An 18,208-nucleotide genomic window follows, 5' to 3' on the forward strand; every position below is an offset into this window, starting at 1 on the left:
AATTCCATGGATTTATCTCACTAACCCTCCTACCAATAAACGTTTATTAAAATTTTACACAACTGATAAACAACCATTTACGAAATATATATGGTTGTTTGTCAGTTGTTTAAAATTTTAATAAACGTTTATTAGTAAGGCCCAAAATGTTAAAAAAATTAAAGAAGTTTGAACATTAAATTTCCTTAGAATCTGATGTATAATAAAAGCTTTTTTAAGTTTTCTTTATTGCCATTTAAACAATTACAGTTTCCTACTAAAAGTGGCTTCTCACCATAATAGGCTGGCTGGGATGCGGCTGCCTCTTGAAGATGGATTCCTCTTCATCATCCGTATCTGCGGGGGGCGGGGGCCTCGGGGGCGGAGCGCCCATGGTCTGCGGAGGTGGGGGGCGCGGCGGGGGCACCAGATCGTCAGGCAGCGGGGTGCGCGGCGGCACCGGAGTGCGGGCACCGGCCCGGCGATGGAATACTTGCTCCACACCGTTGACGCAAGCCAAAAGCTAGAAAAAAGGATTTTTAGTATGTTGTTAGTGAAGAACGATACAGATAAAAACATTTTGACAGCCTCCGGAATGGAGTGCTAAGAATTTTATTTGATTAACTAGCTTAAGTCCCAGAATTGCACAAGCTTTAAGCAGAGTTTTTCGAGATGTAGACAGTAATTTTCCTCTTGTTTTGAACATCAAGTGTGCAAAATTTCATCAAGTATCGAAATTCAATATTAAAGGGTGGGAAAATAGAATAGGGGTCGTTTTTCGAAATCTCATGTGGACATTCTGGAGGAGGCCCACCACTTCCCCGCCCTGTTCCAGTTACTGGTGGTACCCCTTCAGAGCTCTCGCAAGGACGCTAATTTTTTTGATATAACAAGTCTAAATTTAAAATTCAAAACAAGACCTCCTATGTGGACAGTGACTTTTCTCTTGTTTTGAAGACCAAGTGTGCAAAATTTCATCAATCTCAGAATAAAAATTTAGATTTATACAAAAAAACAAAGCCACCCACATATACTCTTTATACAGGGTGTCCGGAAACTCGTAGTACAAGCGGGAAACTGGTGAATCTACATCACATTTGGAGTCGATTTTGTAGTATTTTTTTTTTTTATTTGAGCTTTCGTTATCGAGTAAATCGAGTTTGAAGTTGATTTTTTTTTTTTTTTTTTTTTTTTTTAATCAAATTCTTATAAATTATTACTGAAGATCAAAGTACCCAACTAATTAAAACTATTTGAAAGTAAAACAAATGAAGAAACTCGGATTTGAAGCATTATTTTGAAATCACCCTTCATTTAACCCGGTGTAATCATAAAATATTTCTGCTCTGCAGGGTTAAAACATCTGTTATTCAACCCTAAACACCAGAAAAAACTTTAACCCTAAAATAGCCGAAAAATATTTTTTTTTGGTTTTTTTTTTTGAAAATGCTCAAATCAAAAAACTTTATGTTTTTTTGGGTTCCCCATGTGGTGTAGATTCTCCAGTTTCCCGCTTGTACTACGAGTTTCCGGACACCGTGTATAATAACTATCCGGGGGTAAAGTGCACTAACTTCGGGAGATGATTCTACACTCTTAACAACACTCTTGAACCAAGTGGTCGACTGTAAAATCGTTGTTAATTTAATGTTTATTTGGGCTTATAAAAGTGATCAATTCCACAAAAAGTTGTTGCGTAATTAATTATTTCACTTGTATATTGTACATCGTAAGTGATCGTGTGATTTCGTTGACTCTACAGAGTGCTACAATTCATTGTTTCATAACCTTGACAGTTCAGTACCTATTCATAATGTCTGTTCTACCTACTAAAGCGGGTACTAAGTCAAAACGTAATGTTGCCGTAGAGAGCCCCGCTGCTGAGGCTGGTTCAGAGCCAGACTTTGGTAATTTACTAATTTTGTTTAAGGACGAAATTAAAGAAGAAATTAATAAAGTGTTCATGCAATTAAAAACAATGAATGATGCGCTAAGAAAGTGTCACTCCAAAATTAATAACCTCGAAGTCAAAAACAATGAACTTCAAACTAATTATAATCTGGTATTGTCCAAATTAAACCGTCTTGAGCAAACCTCATTAAAAAATAACGTGGAAATTATTGGCATACCGGAAAAAAGAAATGAAAATTTAATAGATATCATAAAATTGCTAGGAGCCAAGGCAGGTGTTGATGTTCTCCCAAATGATATTGATGGAATCTCTCGTACAAGGGTCAAGGAATTACCCAGAGAAAATCCTGAATTTACTCGTCCAATTGTAGTAAAGTTCACAGCCAGCCGCAGTAGAGATAACTTTCTTGCTGCTATAAGGAAGAAAGGCAGTCTCAACTCAAGTGATTTGAAGCTTCCCGGGGACTCCAAAATTTATGTCAACGAGCATCTGACTGCTGCAACCCGTGCGCTCTTCAAGACAGTGAGAGACTTAAGCAAGGATAAAAACTTTAAATTCAGATGGATCAAATACGGAAAAATATTTATACGCAAAAATGAAACTAGTCCCATTATTCAGGTGACATTGGAATCTGACGTGACTCAGGTTTTTTGCTGATAATCTTCTTAGATTTAGCATCGTCTCGTGTGACTATAAGCTATTATCAATTTATTTTTCCTATCTACCTTATCTTTTTTCCTACTTTAAAATATCATCCTTTGTACTGGTTTTTCTTTATTTGTATAATATTAACAACTAACTCTTTTAATACTACCAACTTTAATCCAAATTATCCTACAATTACTCTGCTTGCGTTACTACAACACCACTCTAATATTTATAATTTACTAGAACATGCTTACAACTATTTTATCAATCTTATATTTTATATATTTTATCAACTAAATGTACTAAAATGTTGAATGTATATTATCAAAATGTGACTGGACTGCGTTCTAAGACTGATAGATTTTATTTTAATGTTACCAATAACAACTATGATATTATTATGATAACTGAAACTTGGCTTGTAGACAGTATTGCTAGTAAAGAGCTATTTGACAACCGTTACCTGGTATTTAGGCGCGATCGCAATGAGCAAAAAAGAGGAGGTGGAGTAATGATTGCGTTGAAGAAGCACCTCATAGCTCATGAACGTAAGGATTTTAACACGAATGCTGAAGACATCTGGGTGACTGTTACGATTAATAATTTCATAAAAATTCATTTATGCTGTGTTTACATACCTCCAGGAAACAATCACTCACAAAATATAAATGAATTCATGGATAAATTATGTGAACTTCGAGGACTACATCACGATGATCATTTTGTCATATCGGGTGATTTCAACTTACCTCAAATTAACTGGTCTTTAAGTAATGGTAATAGTATGCAAATTACGAATGGCTCTAAATCTGAAATTATTTCCAAACTATCTGACACCCTTTCATTTACTGATCTATCACAGTACTGCACCTTTCCAAATAATAATCATACATACCTAGACCTTGTTTTTAGCTCGATCCCTGTAATTGTATCAAATACTGACCAGTATCTCATCCCTGAATGTAAACATCATAAAAGCATTCTTGTTGACATTAACATATCTCTGGAAACTCCTATGGTGGACAACAAACGAACAATCAATCTTTTTAGGAAAGCTAACTATGAAACAATAAATAACGTCCTTAGTAGTATTGATTGGGATGCAGAATTTTTAAACCTATCAACCAATACTGCTATTGACCGCTTTTATACAATTTTATATGAAATCATTCGATTAAACGTCCCGTCAAAGGAAGTTCATATTAATAATTCTTATCCCTATTGGTTTAGTCCAGCCCTAATAAAACTGACTAAGGAAAAATATTAAGTGTTTAAAATGTGGAAAAGGTGGTCCAATCCTTTAGACTACCATGAATTCTGTATCCTTAGATCAAGGCAAAAGAAATTGTCTAGAGAATGTCTTAAACAATTTATAACAAACGCTGAACTTAATATATCTCGTGACCCTAAAAACTTTTGGTCTTATGTTAAAGGAAAAAGAAATAATTCTGGTTTGCCTCATGTTATGAAACTGGGCGAAGTGACTGCTGAAAATCCTTTCGCAATATGTAACCTGTTCTCACAGCATTTCGTCTCCACCTTTAATTACAACACTATTTCCGATGTACACTCTACCAACTATCATTTTGACAATCAAGTTAATATCTCCTCGGTATCAGTTTCAAAACAAAAAATAGAAAAAATAATCGATACTATTTCTAGCTCACTGGGTGCGGGTAGTGATAAAATTCCGGCTTTCTTTATCAAAATGTGTAGCAAGGTAATCTCGAAGCCCCTATTATTGCTCTTTCAATCCTCATTGAAAGAAGGTATCTTTCCTGATCGTTGGAAGAGTGCTCTCATCACACCTGTTTTTAAGTCTGGGGCTAAAAATGATGTCCAGAACTATCGACCGATATCTAAATTACCAATCTTTAGTAAAATTTTTGAAAAAATTGTTCATGAACAACTATATAACTGCATCGAGTCTGTAATACTCGTGAACCAACATGGCTTTATGAAAAAAAGATCGGTTGTATCTAATCTTGCCATTTTCATTGAAAATATTACTAAATCAATGGATGATCAAATCCAAGTTGACGTAATCTATACAGACTTCTCAAAAGCGTTTGATAAAATTGACCACAGTCTTCTTTTGTCCAAATTACTAGCTTTGGGAATTCATGGGGATTTATATAGATGGTTAGTCTCCTATCTTAATGGGCGCACTCAGGGAGTAACAATAAATGGCTTCATCTCTGAGATTGTAAATATACCCTCAGGTGTGCCCCAAGGATCTCACCTGGGACCGTTACTGTTTACAATTTTCATCAACGACATTATAAAATGCTTTAATTATGCAAATGTTCTACTTTTCGCTGATGATATGAAAATATTCCTGCCTATTAATTCTATAATTGACTGCTTTAAACTACAAGAAGATCTGTATAGGCTTAATGATTATTGTATCCGCAATCGTCTCAACATGAACACTTCTAAATGTTATGTAATTACCTTCACTAGAAATAAAATTAAGTTTGACCATAATTATCATATAGCTGGCCAACTACTCAAAAAAGTTACACAAATTCGTGATCTAGGTGTTATACTTGACAGTAAACTTACATTTGAGGCTCATATTGATATGATTGTTAAGAAAGCCCTTAGAATGCTAGGATTCTTATTCCGTATTGGAAAAGAATTTAATAATATCATAACACTTAAAATATTGTATTTTTCTTATGTTCGCAGTCATCTTGAATTCGCTTCTCCCATATGGAATCCTCAATATAATATTTACATAAATCGCATTGAAACCATCCAAAGAAAATTTGTCCATCATTTAAATTTCAAACTAAATTCAAACCTTGACGTAAACAGCTCGATGGACCTTTATGGACTTAAGCCATTAAAAACTAGAAGAGACTCCGCAGATATAATATATCTCCATAAAATTATCAATGGCTTTATTGATTGTTCTCCCCTTCTGTCTGAAATTAATTTTAGAGTTCCGAGCGTTAGAACTAGAGAAAAATCACTTTTTCATCTCCATAAATGTTCTACTAATATAAGACAAAATGCGTTTATATTCAGAGCCTGTAGTATATTTAATAAGAATTTTAATGATATGGACATATTCTCAAGTAATTTAGGAACCTTTAAAAGATATGTAATAACTAACATTAAATAATTTTAAATATTCTACTTGAAGTTATCATGTTATTGCTTTGAATCCTTTCCAGTTACTTACCTTCCAATTTATACTCATGTGTTCAATTTAGTTGTAGGTATACATTTATTATATTGTTATTATTGCTATTGTGTAGTGTTATTGATTGCTGCTGTGTTGAAATTTTACAATACATTTTGTTTTGAATTTTAGTTGGTTATTAGTATATCAGTTAAATTTATAATTTTTGAAATTTAGCTGGTTATTAGTATATTATTTGTGTTCCTAGATCTGTTATTATTTTTTATTTATTATTTACAATTTTGTATTTTTTGTAAATTTCTCAGGCCACGGGTACAGAACCCTTAGTTTCTTGTTTTAATATTTTTTATTATTATTATAATTTTAAGTGAAAATCTGTTATTGGATTTTATCTTTATTATTTAGTTTATTCTTATATATGTAAATAATCTGTTGATTTTCCCAAATAAATAAAATAAAAAAATAAAAAAATAAAATAAAATAAAATGATGATCCAAATAAAAAGGGATTGGAGAAGCATTAGATTTAAAACTTAATTTAAAATTATTTTAATATACAAACATAATTAATTAATTAATTTTTAAAAATAGAATAGACAAAAAGCGACATCTCTTGTCAATTTCGCATAGTATTTTCTCTGCAGGTGAATGATAACCAAATTGCGGTCACCTGTTACATCTGTTCAGTAGATTCATCTGAGACATGATATTTCGTCAAAAGAGGTCTATTTAAGATAAAAATAATTAAAATATATATTTTTGACAAAATAAAATGTCACAAATTCGACACTGTGTGTTACGATGAATGTGCTGATTCATCTCTATCATTAATAATTTTTCTCTCTTGTGAGCTGGTTGTTCCTTATAACCTTTTCGAGTGCAAATGCAAAGTGATTGCTGATTGCTGCCTGAAACCGAAGCTGATGACAAAAATAGAAGACCTCCATTTGTGAATGCCATTCTTGGGTGAGTTTTTCTGTTCATTTGTATTTTGGTGACTGGTTTGTTATTTTTCTCCCTGCAGAGATAGTTTATTAATCCACAATATATTTTTCATAGGGAAATATTATATTCCCTAGATGATCTGTGCTACCTACACGCCAGATCATCCGGCTCGAAGGACCAAACTTATGGTTGATGATCTGGCGTGTAGGTAGCACAGATCATCCAGGGAAATATCATATTCCCTAGATGATCTGTGCTACCTACACGCCAGATCATCAACCATAAGTTTGGTCCTACGTAGCTCGGATATATTGCTAGCGAAAATTGATTAATATTTAGTGATTTAGATTTGGAAACATGATAAATGGATGTTCTATTCACGTAATTTTTTTGGTGATTTAAGAAGTACCTATCAGTACCAATTTCTAGCATACATAAATAATTTTTCTAGCATTAGAAATTTGCGTATTTTTTGGTAAATTTCATTAAAGCTCAAATTACTTAATATTATTTAGGTATAGTGAATTTAGTTTCGTTTTTTTACGTATTCTTTGGTAGATTCGAAACATATAATATATTGGAATTGTCGTAATTTTTGGAGAATTCTAATTTACAATACTTACAACATTATTGTATACTTTTTTTGGTTAAGAATATTTTGTCATCTCATTAAAAATGCCGAGAATTACTGAAGAAGTTTCTGGAGATATTCAGGATAGAACGTTGACTCTTTTGACGGCAAAAAAGGAAAATCTTTTTTTGCGGATGAATGAATTGTATAATTTATCAAATAATTTAAATACCTTCGAGTCAAGAAAAAATGAAGACTTCATGACAAAGTCGGATATGATTGAAGACTTGAGAGTTCAGTTTGAAACTGTTATTGACAAACTTAACGACCGTCAGTTGACTTTGGACGACTCATTTAAACCGGATTTCCAACAATTAAATGCATTTGATGATATTTATTTGAAGGTCAAACGAAGTCGATTTAACCTTCAAAACGCGTCACGCAACGATTCGCGGGATCATTGTATTATTAAATTGCCACCTTTGGAATTACCATCATTTGATGGTAAAATGGGAAATTGGCCTACTTTCTACCAAGCTTTCAAATCTAATGTACATAATAATAGACAATTAACCGACGCCCAGCGTGTTCAATATTTAATTGGTAAATTGACACACGGCGCTTTAAAGGTTACTTCAGGCATTGTACCTGGAGGTGACACATACAATATAATCTGGAATGCTTTGGTAAACAAATTTCAAAATAAACGTGCACTAGGCACACATTATTTAAATAATATTCTTGATGCAAAAAATTGTACAAATACATCTGGCAGTCTTGACTTTTTTATTGAAAATTTTTCTGCATCAGTAGCAGCGTTAAAACAATTAGAGATTGAAAATTTAACTGATTTTATATTATTTCATTGTGCATTTAGAAAAATTGATTTTCAAATCGCACAGATTTTCGAGCTGTCAGTCAGGAATAAAGAGATTCCGACATATGACGATTTAGTCTCGTTTGTTCAAGATCAGGTTAAGATTTTAGAACGTTTAGGCAATTCAAATGAAACCGGTAAAAAACTGCCCACTACGTCGTCATTTCGTTCTAATAAAAATTTTAAATCGTTCCTTGCTAGCAACGAGAATGTACCTCGGTTTACGGCTTCGCGCACAAATTGTTGTCTTGTTTGTAATAAAACTAATCATACAATTAAAGATTGCGTTAAATTTAAAAATATGAGCTCTTCACAGGCGCGTTTGAATTTATAAAGTCAAAACATGCTTGCGTAAATTGCCTTAGTGGAGGGCATACAATAAACGCGTGTAAATCGGTTTTAACTTGTGAGTTTTGTAAAAAACGTCATCACACTTTGTTGCATTTTGGCAGTGCTGATGACAATGCTAAAACTCCATCAAGTACCCACGCACACACGTCGCGAACATCTACAGGGACATCTGAAAATTGTGATACACAATTAGAAGAACCTCCGCTAAACATAAATAACTCATGTTCCCTTTCTGTGAAAGCGACACATAATACGATTCTATTATCAACCGCGCAAGTATTCGCAAAGAGTAAAAATGGAAATAAAGTTATTGTTCGGTGCTTAATGGATAACGGTTCACAGAACAATTTAATTACTGTTGATTGTTGCAAGATCCTCAACTTACCAATAATTCCTTTAAACAATTCCTTTGTAAAAGGAATCGGTTCAGCATCCAAACCAATTTTGGGTTACGTTTATTTGGACATTGAGTCCCGCGTGTACCCGAATAATAAATATAATATTTATGCGCTTGTCATTGACAGTATTACAGATCAGCTACCTAATCACTATATAACCAAGGGTGATATGAGTTACTTAAAGGGTATACCTCTCGCTGACTTAACGTGGAATATTCCTGGATGCGTGGATATAGTATTAGGTGCACAACTGTTCCCATATATTTATTTAGGGAACAGGGTTGAATCTGGTAACGGCGAACCTCCGGCATTAGCAACAGCTTTCGGTTTTGTGTTAATGGGTGACTACCCTAGTAATGTGCTTAATACAAGTACGTCATTTTCAGCACTTGCGCTTAATGACTTAGTACAAAAATTTTGGCTGTTAGAGGAAATACCCAACATGCAATTTCTAAGTCCGGAAGAGACGGAATGTGAGAATTTATTTATATCATCCATTTCTCGCACCGTCGACGGAAGGTATTCTGTTGCTTTACCTTTCTGTAAAGACCCGAAGCAATTGGGTAATTCCCTTGCTACTGCTCAGCGCCGATTTATGGCTTTGGAGCGAAAATTTAAACATTCACCGGCTTTGCGGGAGAATTATAATAAAGTTATTCATGAGTACATTGAAAACGGTTATTTAGCAAAAGTTTCAATGTCGGATATTACCGATGACGGATATTACATTCCGCATCACGCTGTCACTCGCCCGGATAAACCTATGCCTCGGATTGTACTTGACGCGAGCGCTAAGACACATACAGGATTGTCATTAAATGACGTGATTTATACTGGTCCGAATTTGCAAGCCGATCTGTTTTTGCTTCTGTTAGACTTTCGTCTTTTTCCCATTGCTATTACTGCAGACATAAAGCAGATGTATTTGCAGATTGAGGTTCCAAGCAAGCATCGCAAATATTTGAAAATTCTATTTCGGTTCGCGGACAACGATCCCATACAAACCTTTCAATTCAATCGGGTCCCTTTCGGACTAACAGCTAGTCCATACTTGGCAATGCGCACTGTTCGACAGTTGGCCCAGGATATGAGACAACATTTTCCGGACGCTGCCAATGTGGCAGAGTCTAAGTTGTATATGGACGACCTGGTATATTCTATTGTAGATGAACCCAGTGCCGTACGTCTGTCGCGAGAATTGATCTCGTTGTTTAAGTACGGTGCCTTTGATTTGGTAAAATGGACTAGTAATTCTTCAGTGGTACTTGAGAATCTTCCAGATTCGCACCGAAGCCCTGTGGACTTTACTGTTGGTTCTAACAATGCCGCTAAGGTGTTAGGCCTTTCGTGGGAACCAGCTGATGACAGCTTCTTCTTTACGTCTTCTTATGTTCAGGAGAAGTGCACGAAGCGGAACATACTCTCCATAATAGCCCGCTTGTTCGATGTTCTCGGCTTGGTCGCCCCTGTCATTCTGTATGCGAAATTACTTATTAAGGAGCTATGGCTGTGTAACATTGGTTGGGATGATATACCCCCTGAGAGCGTTATTCAAAGGTTTTCGGCTCTCACACAGGAATTTCCTTTAATTTCGACAGTAAAAATCCCCCGCCATGTTGGCGTCCTAAAGGACAGTACAGTGCTCGTTGTCGCCTTCTGCGATGCGAGCATGAATGGTTATGGCTGCGTGATTTATTTGCACACCACTGATCTCTCTGGAAATATTTCAGTGAGGTTATTGTGTGCAAAATCAAAGGTTTCTCCCACGAGAGTGACAACTCTCGCTCGTTTGGAGCTTTGTGCCGCAGTTTTGATGTCAAAGTTGATACGGACGGTTCAAGATAGTTATCGTGCGCGTCTTTCTATTGCAGGAACATACGCGTTTTCAGATTCTACCATTGCGCTCTCCTGGATACATTCCTCACCGCATCGTTGGTCGGTGTTTGTTAGCAATCGTGTAGCTCAGTGCCAGGAAAATTTGTCTCCGGAAAATTTTTACCATGTCGCCGGTATTGAAAACCCGAGCGATTGCCTTTCTCGTGGCATGCTACCCTCTCAACTCGTTTCACATGATTTATGGTGGAACGGCCCATCATGGATTCGCCACCCACCTTTGGAATGGCCAGTAAAACCGTTTCGCCCCACCAATACCGGTGAAATGCCTGAACACAAAGTTAATGTGCTCACTGCAATGGTTCTGGGTGAACAATCGGTTCTGGGTGAACTGGCCCAGCGTATATCCACTTGGGATAAACTACTAAGGAGTGTCGTTTATATTCTCCGATTCATAAAAAAGATATCACCTTCCTCTGGAATTGTCAATAATCTTGTGACTGCTGAAAAGGCTGTACTTCGTTCCGTGCAAAATGCTCATTTTTCAAATGATATTGCTGCACTTCAGAAAGGCAAATTCCACTCCAAAAGGCTTCAGGGTTTGTCTTTATTTCTTGATGAGGACAATTTGTTACGTATCGGGGGACGCCTTTCTAAATCGGACTTACCTTTTGAGGTTAAACATCCGATATTACTACCTAAACATGACTGTGTTGTAAATCTTATCATAGATCACTTTCATGTCATGAACTGTCATACCGGTCCAGGACTTCTTATGTCTATATTACGTCAGCGCTATTGGATATTAGATGCTAGGACGGTTATTAGGGCAAGGGTGCGGAAATGCAACTGCTGCTTCCGCTCAAATCCATCACATCCTACCCCAAAGATGGCAGATTTACCTTCATATCGTATTACTGAAGCAAAAGCCTTCGTTCACACCGGTGTTGATTACGCGGGTCCTCTACGTATTACGCTTGCTCGTCGGAGAGGACAACATTCGCAGAAGGCATATATTTGTCTGTTTGTATGCCTTGTGACTAAGGCCATTCATATTGAGTTGGTCTCTGACTTAACTTCAAATGCTTTCCTGGCTGCTTTCAGCCGTTTTATTTCACGGCGTGGCCCTGTGTCGTGCTTGTATTCGGATAATGGTACCAATTTTGTGGGTGCAAAGGCACAATTGGATGACCTTTACAAGTTTTTAGTTGAATCGGAATATGAGCCCGCGTTAAAACGAGAACTCGCCAAGCGTCGTATCGAGTGGAAAATGATTCCACCCCGCGCACCCCATTTCGGAGGTATGTGGGAGTCTAACGTGAAAAGCATGAAAACTCACTTATACCGAGTGATCGGAACTCAGCTTCTCACTTATGAGGAGCTTCAGACTGTGTTGGTGCAAATAGAGTGCATAATGAACTCTCGCCCGCTCACAGCCGTATCTTCCGACCCTGATCCGGAAATCATAACACCTGCGCATTTTTTAATGACTACACCATTACAATACTTACCTGCATCTATCCCGACGGGCAGTAAAATTAATTTCGCTCAGCGCAAACGATTATTGGATAGTATGGTTCAGTCTTTCTGGAAAAAATGGCGTGTGGAGTATCTGCACACTTTGCAAGTCAGGCAGAAGTGGGCTACCCCTGATCATCCGATTGAGATCGGAACTGTCGTTCTAGTGGGACAGGAAGATTCCCCTCCGTTGAACTGGCCTTTGGGTGTAATCACTGAGGTCCATCCCGGATTGGACAAAATTGTTCGCGTTGCGACGGTGAAGACACGATTTGGGTTCTTCAAACGACCGGTTATCAAGTTATATCCCCTTCCGACTCAATAATTTGCTTACTTCTATTTTTTGTTTTTATTTTTTGTTATTTTTTTTGGTAGTTCAAATTATCTCCGACTATGCCATGATATTCCGTTACAGTTAATTGTACTCTTGTCAGTTGAACTTTATTAAGTTTATACTTTTCGTTCTGTTGAAAGCTTTTTTTTGGTGACCTTCCGACGTAATTCTTGGATATTATATGTGAATAGAGTCACTTGAAATGATTTGACGTTTATTTATTTGTACGTTGTTCTCTTACTTCTTTGCAAGTTCTGAGAACTTCCAAGGCGGGGAGTATGGAGAAGCATTAGATTTAAAACTTAATTTAAAATTATTTTAATATACAAACATAATTAATTAATTAATTTTTAAAAATAGAATAGACAAAAAGCGACATCTCTTGTCAATTTCGCATAGTATTTTCTCTGCAGGTGAATGATAACCAAATTGCGGTCACCTGTTACATCTGTTCAGTAGATTCATCTGAGACATGATATTTCGTCAAAAGAGGTCTATTTAAGATAAAAATAATTAAAATATATATTTTTGACAAAATAAAATGTCACAAATTCGACACTGTGTGTTACGATGAATGTGCTGATTCATCTCTATCATTAATAATTTTTCTCTCTTGTGAGCTGGTTGTTCCTTATAACCTTTTCGAGTGCAAATGCAAAGTGATTGCTGATTGCTGCCTGAAACCGAAGCTGATGACAAAAATAGAAGACCTCCATTTGTGAATGCCATTCTTGGGTGAGTTTTTCTGTTCATTTGTATTTTGGTGACTGGTTTGTTATTTTTCTCCCTGCAGAGATAGTTTATTAATCCACAATATATTTTTCATAGGGAAATATTATATTCCCTAGATGATCTGTGCTACCTACACGCCAGATCATCATCCAGGGATAAATAACTTTTTTCGAAATTCCAATATTTTAAGGTAGTTTTCTGGTAAAAATAAACAATGGAATTTCGAAAAAAAAAAGTTATTTTTCTTTTTACTTTTACCATCATGCAGAATCACCTCCCGAAGTTAGTGCACTTTACCTCCGAACACTGTGTAGAAAAAGATTTGTGTTGTGTTGTGTATTACGAAATTAAAGAATCAAAAAATAATAAATAATATATTTTAGGCATCCAGAGCGATAGATACTCTCAGTATTACCCTAAGGCCTCCATTCAGAATCTTGAAAATAAAATGAAATGAAATGGCTTTAGCCGTGTTGGGTGACCAGATTTGAATAGTCAGGCACTTCCCCACCTTTATCTTCCCCATCTCCTTTCTCTTCCCACTACCTTTAGACTGAGAACATACCCTGATTGGGGATGCCCCAACGGCTTCAGTTGGAACTCTTGAAAAAGAAGAGATGATAGTTACCATTAACCATTGACTCTCGGTCCGTCAACGTTTGATCAACTTTCAACAACTGTTTTCAGAAGACTCAACTTTACCAAAATTTACCAAACGCTGACACCAGTATAAACATGTGAATTACCTCGTTGTTATTCTCCCTCCACATGTTGGCGGAGGCGTGATCGCCAGGATTGAGGGCCACGGCCTTGGCGGCGCGCACGGCCGGTGCCACGGCGGCCTGGAGTCGCGCATGCACTGCTCCCAGCTCGGCACGCAGGGTCGGGTCGTCACTGTTTTCCATCTCCTGGGCGCATACCAGCAGCACGCGGTTTGCCAGCCTGGAAAAATGCAATCCACTTAAATAAAGATACAATTTTTTTTATTCTACTTTAATGGGGTAAAAGCAGTGTAGTAACCGTTTTAAATTAAAATTTCTAAAAAATTCAACCCATAAAAAACTAAGTGTTTTTACTATAATACTTCTATTTTTATTAATAGTTGACTGAGGATTGAACCTTCCTCCCCAGAGACTGGACAACGGCGCTAACAACTGAGCCAAACTCAGATTGGCTAGGACCGACATTTACTTTGCATATTGTTACGTAATATAATCCCCCTACAGTTAAAAAGGTTGGTTACCCTACAACTATGGTCACCGCATCATAACACGGCGTACCCATTGCACGTGTTACCCCTTCCACCAAGTAAGTGGTCAAAGCGAACGCCGCCAGCGGCCCCGCTCCCCGCTCGCCGCACCACGAGCCTCAGTCCAACTTTGACCCCGGCAGCGATAACAGTGTACCTGACGAGCAAACTGCTACGCTGGCCGACATGGCGCGCAATTACGCGATCCTAGACGCGATCTTATTCCGGCTTGTAATCAAGACACGCGCTCTTACAGTTGGCAATTGTTAATTCACCCGAACCTCACGTAGTTCTCGCGTGTTTAAACCAACTCAATTATTGTAACCAATAGTTTGCCGTATCATTCGCAACCATGTTTCTACATCCGAAGATTAACCTTAGTTCGCGGGACCTCGCTCATGCCGAAGCATCTTGTGTACCTACTTCACCTCGACGGTACCGCCGGGCCCTCTTAGGGCACGAGAAGAACCAGTACGGCCTGATGCACCATACCTCGCCTCAAGGCGAATCGTAAGCTTTCAACCTATCCCTTTCTTGTGTTCAATTCTTGTAACTTCATGTAGAATCCACGCTTCATCCGGTCGTCACAGAGAGAGAAGAGAGTAGAGATCTATGTCAACCCTGTAATTTCTCGAGTTAATCAATATACCTTGTGCCAATCTACCCATGTGTAATTATTGTGTGTTAACCTTTCCGACCTCCTATCCGATGGATGAGCTGATGATTAAAGGAACTGCCTACCCCTGATAGTACACGAGTTTCATCTGCCTACCTTTTATCTGAGCTTAGCCAATCATAACCAGGTTCGATTCCTGGTGGGTAATCCATATGTTAGCAATATTAACAGCTGTAATGTCTTCCAATTTCAGAGTGTGTGTATGCGTGATTGCCACCAAAAGTTGACAAAATGCATTGTCATCGACAACGACTCTAAATGCCGAGTTTCCGCTCGATCGGGTGTAGGGAAGTGGGTTAATTTCCATTTCCAATATTTGCATTCATTCATTCATTCATTTATTCATTCAATTCAGTTTTCGTGGTGGCGAAGTAGTCAGGAAGTACTGTATATATTATCAATATTATTGTGTCAATTTTACCTTGCAATGGATGAAGTATTATCAACCATTTTCTGGGCATCACCATTTCGAATGGCTTCCTCACACAGGTAAGTATGTTTCTGCATCAGTTCACCTAAAAAAACATACAAAATATATAATTTCAATTTAACCACATCATTCATTACAAAAGAGATGTTAGAAACAGGCTAAGGTCCAGTTGTTTCACGGAAACTCAAACGTTTTTATTACACTCGAAAGGTCGCCATTTCGTCGCGTCAGTTCTAACTCCGTTTAAGCTTTTGAACAAATTGAGATTAGCAGAAAATTACAACTGTCATGTCGTTATGCTTGTCAGCTTTGATAGAAAGCTGAAATGAACCTAAAATCGGCGTTTGAAATGTAAAAAAAAACAAAATGTTGCATTTGAAATTCTGTGAAACATCCCAAACTGTCTTGTAAAATATCATCAGCACTCACCAGCAGTCTTGATAAAGTCCAAAGGATTGACAGCCTGGTCGCACAAGTCCCTCACGCGCAAAACTGTGTCGGCGTACTGTTGGCGGAGATTGTTGAAATGCTCTTCTGCCACCTGATGGACCAAAAATAATTAGTCTAAAAATGAAATTAAAAAAAAACAGAACCTTATATATCTTGACACCGTTGTAAGATTCAGTAGGTCCCACAGACATCCAAATTGATAGACTATCCCTTCAGGAAAAGGGAACAAACCAAAGTGCGGAGGGGGCGTGACCTTTTCTGTAATTTGTCAATAAATTAATCTAACAGTAAACAGGCAATTGCATCATTATATCATCATAAGTTCGGGCTTGTTTCCAAAATTGAATATTTTGTTATACTATTTAGCCAGCTCCTAGTTAGGTCGACCATCGAAGTCACTCTTGTAATAAGCGAAATATTGAATAAATCCCTGATTTAATATAAAAAACTTATTCTCAAAAATTTCCTTCCACGACGAGTTGGAGAACTGTTTGTGGGAACACATGAATATTCTGATCCTGCGTCGACGCAGCGCAGTCCCACAATTTAGCGAACTTTACTTTTCTGCGCAGGTTCTGGTTATTTAAATATGCGCTCTACAGCTTTTAACATAAATGAAATAAATACCTTTGTAAACACTACTAAAAAGGATCGACATGTTTCAAAACCAATGGTTTCTTTGTCAGGATAAACATATAATTAAAAATTTAAATAGTGGTTTTTATAAAGTTATTTTATTTAATTATAATGGATAACCACAAAAGCTATGGCTATATTCAAAATAATATTAATGAGGATTGTACTGTCATACCAGTGGAAGATGACTATCAATGAAGAGTGAGATCTTTAAACTAAATAAAATGTGAACACAAACTATGAGTAATGATGAAGCTGTGTACATTATAAATAACTGTTGTTTGCAAACATTATTATCTATGTTTTTGTGTGACAGTCATTTTTTTCTAATTATAAAGTAAATAAAATCTGCATACCTTGCTGCTTGGGTAGGTGAGGCGAATTCTTCCAGCGGATATCAGCTGTGGGGACAGTTTCTCAACCTGAAATGCAAAATAAATTATAATTAATACAATTCTTTCAATAACTCCATATTATTAAAATAGTTAAACATGTAATTTTAAGTTTTAATATGTAAATGTAATTCTCAGCACGTGAGATCCAAAAAGGATTTCATTATTCTCAAATTGTTACAAAAAATATAAAGATAATAAAACATATTATCTCTAAATAGTATAAAATAAAGTCGCTATCCGCGTCTGTCTGTTTGTGAGTTTAGTTCTTCTAAACTATGAGACGGATTATGATAGGGTTTTCACTACCATCAAGAGAATTTTTTCCGGAAGGTTTATATATAATATACATGCATATTATATTCATAGAAAGTAGAGAAAAGTCAATGTTTTATAATCAATTAGAAAAAAAATATTTTCGGGCACTTACATTGGCTTAACCTTATGAGATACATCAACATAATGTACTACAGAATTGTATATCTTAAAAAGGCCTACAGAAAGGTCCGTGATGGTATATGTCTATCTCCTAAGGACAACGCCGGGTACACGTCAGCTAATTCAATTATGAATAATATCACTGAAGTTTGTGGCTTTCCCCAGGGATCAAAAATTGGACCACTCTTAGATAAAGATTATTTTATTTAATGTAATTTATACTGAGGCATGTTGGGAATTTCAAATACAATTATTAAATTCTTGATTGCCGACGCTAAATTTTCGCCGAGTGCCGGCTGATTCTATTTTCGTAATAACTTATTGGTTTTTTTGAAAATTATGTTTTTATAAATTGTACCGTTTTACCAGATAATAATGGACAAATACGTGGGATTCCTACCAAGTCCTCCATCATGGCTCAAGCAACATTTTATGTTAGTAGGAGAAGTTAAAATACTGTCAGGTTATTTGTAACCTGGGATTGTTTGTCTTTCTTGATGACCAAAGAAAGAATGAGTGGCCCGGTGGTCACGTACCTGTGAAGCGTTGGCCATCAGATCCTCAGCCAGCCTCTTATTGGCCGCCGAGCCTCCCACAGCCACCATCTGCGCAGTTTGGTTGGCCCTCGTGCTGAAGTGTTCCAGATTGGTGGCTTTCTCGGCAAAGTTCATGTCTCTACCGGGAGTACC

At 36.7% G+C, this 18,208-nt stretch overlaps 1 protein-coding gene across 1 annotated transcript in view; it reads right to left on the minus strand.

Annotated features, from left to right (window-relative positions):
* Vinc (vinculin) overlaps positions 1-18,208 on the minus strand; it is a 146,714-nt gene that overhangs the window by 16,024 nt on the left and 112,482 nt on the right. The window contains exons 13-18 of the mRNA XM_089649321.1: positions 18,056-18,207; positions 17,046-17,111; positions 16,033-16,144; positions 15,595-15,688; positions 13,995-14,190; positions 275-502 (exon numbers count right to left, since the gene is read on the minus strand). Coding sequence (XP_089505447.1) covers positions 275-502; positions 13,995-14,190; positions 15,595-15,688; positions 16,033-16,144; positions 17,046-17,111; positions 18,056-18,207 — 848 coding nt within the window. The remainder of the gene's footprint in view (positions 1-274; positions 503-13,994; positions 14,191-15,594; positions 15,689-16,032; positions 16,145-17,045; positions 17,112-18,055; position 18,208) is intronic.

The sequence above is a fragment of the Hesperophylax consimilis genome, chromosome 29, assembly GCF_061612785.1.
Source record: "Hesperophylax consimilis isolate HC1 chromosome 29, BYU_Hcon_1.0, whole genome shotgun sequence".
Taxonomy (NCBI): Eukaryota; Metazoa; Arthropoda; class Insecta; order Trichoptera; family Limnephilidae; genus Hesperophylax; species Hesperophylax consimilis.